Below are 4,662 nucleotides of genomic sequence, written 5' to 3' on the forward strand. Positions count from 1 at the left end.
AACATAGTTACACAAATGACTGACCTAAAACAATGGATGCAGCAAGACGTGACTATTGGTAAGAATGAGTCTTGAACTGAAAGCAAAATTCATCTGATATACTTGAATTGTGATATATATATATATCAAGAGTTAATAATACCTAAATATTACCTAATATGCTAAAGGTATCATTAGCTTTTGATATATATATATATATTATATACAAACTTATTCTGTTTCATTTCATGTAACTTTTTACGTTTCTAGGGTTGGCTGCCTTGAGTTCCCAGACAACACCTACGGTAGCTGACGCTGAACTAGATAGCAAAGAAGTGCTGGACCTGCCGAAGCAGTGTGATGTGTTTGATTTTGTAGACTCGCCACCTGGCAAGGCATCTCGGCGTCGAATCCGCAAACCTTCAGAGGTGCTAAAGAAACGACGAGTTCTGGTTGCCAGCAACAAGCGATGGGGGTTCGACCACAGGGACTCGTGCGAGGAGGACGACGTGGGTGTTGCAGAGAAGCCTTGCTCCAGCTGCAAAAAGAAGACGCCCCGCAGACAGGTGACGTTTGGGACTGCCGATGCCGCGAGACCTCTCTTCAGCGATAGTCGTCAACTTGATTCTTCCACCATGCATGCCTCACCCCAGGAGGTGGTCAGAAAGAAGTCGCCTGACGGTGCGGCGCCATTAAAACGCATCGTCGGCTGCAAGGAAAATAAAGCAGTAAATTCGGCCGTTGGCGATGTTGAAAAAATCCACGCCGACAATCTTTTTGCGACTCCGGGCATCAATTGTAACGATGGCAGACTTCCGGGACGGCGCCATCCAACGAAACGCACCAGCGTCGTTGCTGCGACAGTGCCATCTCTCTCGAGCGAACACGCCGGTGACCGGTGCTCGGTGAAGCAGGCCAATGCTGTGTCTAACACGAATCGACTCACTAGCTTGAAGACTGAGGCCTCAGTGAGACGGTCTTCGCCTAAGGCTGCTCTGCAACATGCAGTAATGGCGGCGGCAATAAACTTGGCAACTGAACAGCCAGGCATTAGCGGTGTGGAGAGCTGTGCTACTTCGCTGCACACTCGTGTGAGAAATCCCTCGAGGCGGTCTCACCCTGAGGTTAAAAGGTCTGAAAATATCTCACGTGCATCTCTTGGCACCAGTACTGAAGCCACGAGGGATCGGTCCACAGCATCACTAGTGAAGACTGTTAAGCGAAATGCTAAAGGAGAAACGCGCCTGCATACTGCTGCGATTAAGGTATCTACGTAGTAAAATAGTGCAATAGGATTCAGCAAATCGATCTCAAATTGTTCACTATAAAAAAAAAAACATCTGGAATGTGAGTGGACAGTTTATCATTCATTGATGATAAGTTCTGCGCATCACATTTACACAGGTAACAGCCTAATCTATACATTCTTCACGTGATTTTAAACTCAGGTTTCCAACTATTTTTATATTCTTTCACAAGATGTTATAATCAATGGGTGTGTATTATTTTTATACCAGGGTGATGTTAAGGAAGTAAAGGCTCTTCTGGCAGAAGGAATGGATCCGAACGTCAAAGACAATGCTGGATGGACACCATTGGTAGGACACACATAGATATTTTCTCACAATTAGTGTGCACACTTGCGAATAAATTACGGGTTTAAGGATGGTATGACTGCTATTTTAATTCCTTGCTACGCATGTTACGTCATGACATACCACGTGGTGCACTCGTTCACTGTGCGCTTGCTGCTGCAGCACGAGGCATGCAATCGTGGCCACGTCGCCGCCGTCACCGCACTGCTGGATGGTGGAGCTGAGGTGAGAGCCGTGGCCGGCGCAGACGACAACACGGCGCTGCACGACGCCACGATGAACGGACACGTCAACGTCGTCACGTTGCTCCTGGCACGCGGCGCGTCGCCGCGGATACGGTAACGTCTGCCTGCATCGTACGCACATTCGTTCACCGAGGCTGTTCATTTAGTGTGAGGCTTTGTGGCGCTGGTGGAAACATAACTGTAGCTAGACAGAGTGCACTCACGGAGTGCATACCTCCGCCAGCGACATACGCCATACGACTCACGAACACACGAATAACACACAATATACACCAGCGTACTGACATGTACACGCTCCCATGTAACATGTATGTCTTACGAGCTGGCTCGCTGTTGACTGCTGCTGACTGCTGCTGGAGCTGGCTGTGGCTGTGGCTGGCTGGCTTGACTCGACGCGCTAATATCGATCGTGCGAACACACAAACACCCGAGAGCGAAAACATAACCTCCTCCAACTCCGTTGGACGGAGGTAATTATGTAAAGATTCTCTATGATTTTGTTTGCGTTAGTATGTGAGGCTCAATCAGTCTTATTATTTTATGGACTGTGTAAATGTATACAACTATTTTTGTTTCCCTGATTAGGTTTCACACCTTTTAAATGCAATATTTTAAATTGACTTGAATTTTTCATTTTTTGTTTTATTATACATCTGAAGTTGGCATTATTGCGTTTTGCAGCAACATGCGGGGATTGGCTCCAGCAGACTACGCTGTTACTGAAGTCATGAAGAAGGCATTTGAAAGTGCACTTACTACGTATATCCCCGATCCTGGTATTGATCGGCCGGATACTGAGATGCCAGTGGTAGAGAAAATCATGTTGCTAGGAATAGGGTTGAAGCCACAACAGAAGCAGCTTTTGCAGAGATGTGCAGAACTTCTAGATGGTACAGTAGCAACCCAATTCACAAAGGAAGGTCAGTAAGATATTAATGTGCCTTAAAAATCAAGCATGCAATATGATTAACGTTAAATAAAAATTGTGGTAGTATGAAAGCTCAATCAAGTTTTGTTGATGTCTCAGCTAGACATTTTTGTTGTCGGATAAACGTTAATTTTTGCTATATTTTTTGCAGTGACTCACGTTGTCATGTGCAACAATAAATGGGGCATAAATGGAGTAATCCTAGAACAGGCAACTGCAGCAGGAAAGTGGATTGTCAGCTTTGAATGTAGGCATCCCAACTAACCAACAAATTTAATCCCTAGTCTATGTGACCCCCTCCCTGCACTGAAACAATCCCACAAAGTATGACTAAGCCCAATGATAATATCTTGGTTGTGGTAGCGACTGATGTATCATATGTGTAGTTCTCTTGTTCAAAACTAATTTGCTCATATAATCCTTTTTTTTAAACAATATTGGTCAGATATGTGTCAGTCATAAATTTAGTAGCATAAGTGTATAAACATGATTCATTGATAATGTAATTTGTACCTAATTACAACACTCGTTTTTCCAGGGGTGGAGAACTGCATCGTATACGACAAGAAAGTGATTGAAGAGGCATTTATGGTGCAGTGAGGGTTTGTCAAACTCGGTGTATAGATGCACAGGCAGGTATGAATGTATGCAGACACACACACATGCGCACACACAACACAAACAGGTTTATTCTAAACGAGTGGTGTTATAACTAAAAGTAGGACCAGTCAAAGAAATAGAAATTTGGTAAACAGCTATTGCCATCTAGACTACCAGCTAATATCTGGACACAGCAACGAGTCATTGATGAACGTGTTCTAATGAAAACCCAACTACATATTTCTAATTCTGACATATGTTTATTGTATAGATATAGAACTTTGACCATAGAGGTATAGAACTTTTAGAACATTGATATAAAACTTTGATATTTTAATAACAATAATCAGAACCATCAGTTAAACAGCATAACGAGAGGACACTCGATTAATAAATGATCAAGCTGTCATAGTAGAACGTCATCGCTAGCTGATATACAATGTATTCTGAGTTTTTTGCCTTCATTTTGCCTTGCATTTCAATATTCTACTATTGTAGATGATTAGTCATTATTTTCTAGTTCTGTTGTATTCCGTCACAACCATGTTGTTACATGCTCGTGATAATGATAGATTCTAGCAAGAATGTACTCAGTGACAGACATAGTTTTGTATTACTGCTACACCTGGGTTCTTGCATAGGCCTTTCTTTAGTGATAACCGTCCCATTTATACTGATCATATCATCATTTAACAAACAACACATAGTAAACATTGCATTCATGGCGAGCGACACATTTCTTGCAGTTTCACAGTTCATGGCCTGGGTCAGGTTTGGTGGTCACAGAAAAACAGGAATCGATTTATTAATTGGCACCAACTTCTTGCGTGTTTATATGCTTAGCTGAATGCATGTTGTTTCTGATCTAATGCTCAATGATCGTAGCAAAGTACACTATCCGTATACATGTAATGTTGAAAATAAATACATTTTTGGCATAAGGAAACATATTTTTCACACGTTTTGAATGTGGACAGGCCATTTAGTGGTGCCCTACTTATATTTATGCTTCACATATAGGACTCATGAGGAATGATTTCACTTATATAGATTATATTAGATTAGATTATTTATTATTATCATATATTATTTGTGGTTATGTACAATGCATGCAAATAATTGTGTTAACACGACACTCTTCAAGTGTTTTATAGTAAATTAACAAACTTGGATAAATTTAGAAGGCAGGCACACACTGTCAACGATTGAGTAGACTTGCAAACAACAATTTCATTAGAATTTAAATAGACAATAATCCAGGTCTTATAACCAAACAAACGTACTTTCGTTTGGTACGTACTTGCTGATATGTAAT

General features: G+C 41.8%; 1 protein-coding gene across 2 annotated transcripts in view; it reads left to right on the forward strand.

The window, feature by feature from the left end:
* The window catches only part of LOC106814931 (BRCA1-associated RING domain protein 1-like), a 9,259-nt gene extending 4,966 nt beyond the window's left edge, over positions 1-4,293 (forward strand). Inside the window, exons 1-7 of one of the 2 annotated variants that reach the window (XM_014819327.1) lie at positions 7-58; positions 250-1,244; positions 1,497-1,577; positions 1,737-1,912; positions 2,501-2,739; positions 2,899-2,994; positions 3,286-4,293. In XM_014819327.1, coding sequence (XP_014674813.1) covers positions 16-58; positions 250-1,244; positions 1,497-1,577; positions 1,737-1,912; positions 2,501-2,739; positions 2,899-2,994; positions 3,286-3,347 — 1,692 coding nt within the window. In that variant the 5' untranslated portion in view covers positions 7-15 and the 3' untranslated portion in view covers positions 3,348-4,293. Of the gene's footprint in view, positions 1-6; positions 59-249; positions 1,245-1,496; positions 1,578-1,736; positions 1,913-2,500; positions 2,740-2,898; positions 2,995-3,285 lie in introns of those variants that run through there. The other variant, XM_014819317.1, reaches the window with a different exon arrangement.
* The last annotated feature ends 369 nt before the right edge of the window (positions 4,294-4,662 follow it).

Source organism: Priapulus caudatus, unplaced genomic scaffold (genome assembly GCF_000485595.1).
Source record: "Priapulus caudatus unplaced genomic scaffold, Priapulus_caudatus-5.0.1 Scaffold27, whole genome shotgun sequence".
Classification (NCBI taxonomy): Eukaryota; Metazoa; Priapulida; class Priapulimorpha; order Priapulimorphida; family Priapulidae; genus Priapulus; species Priapulus caudatus.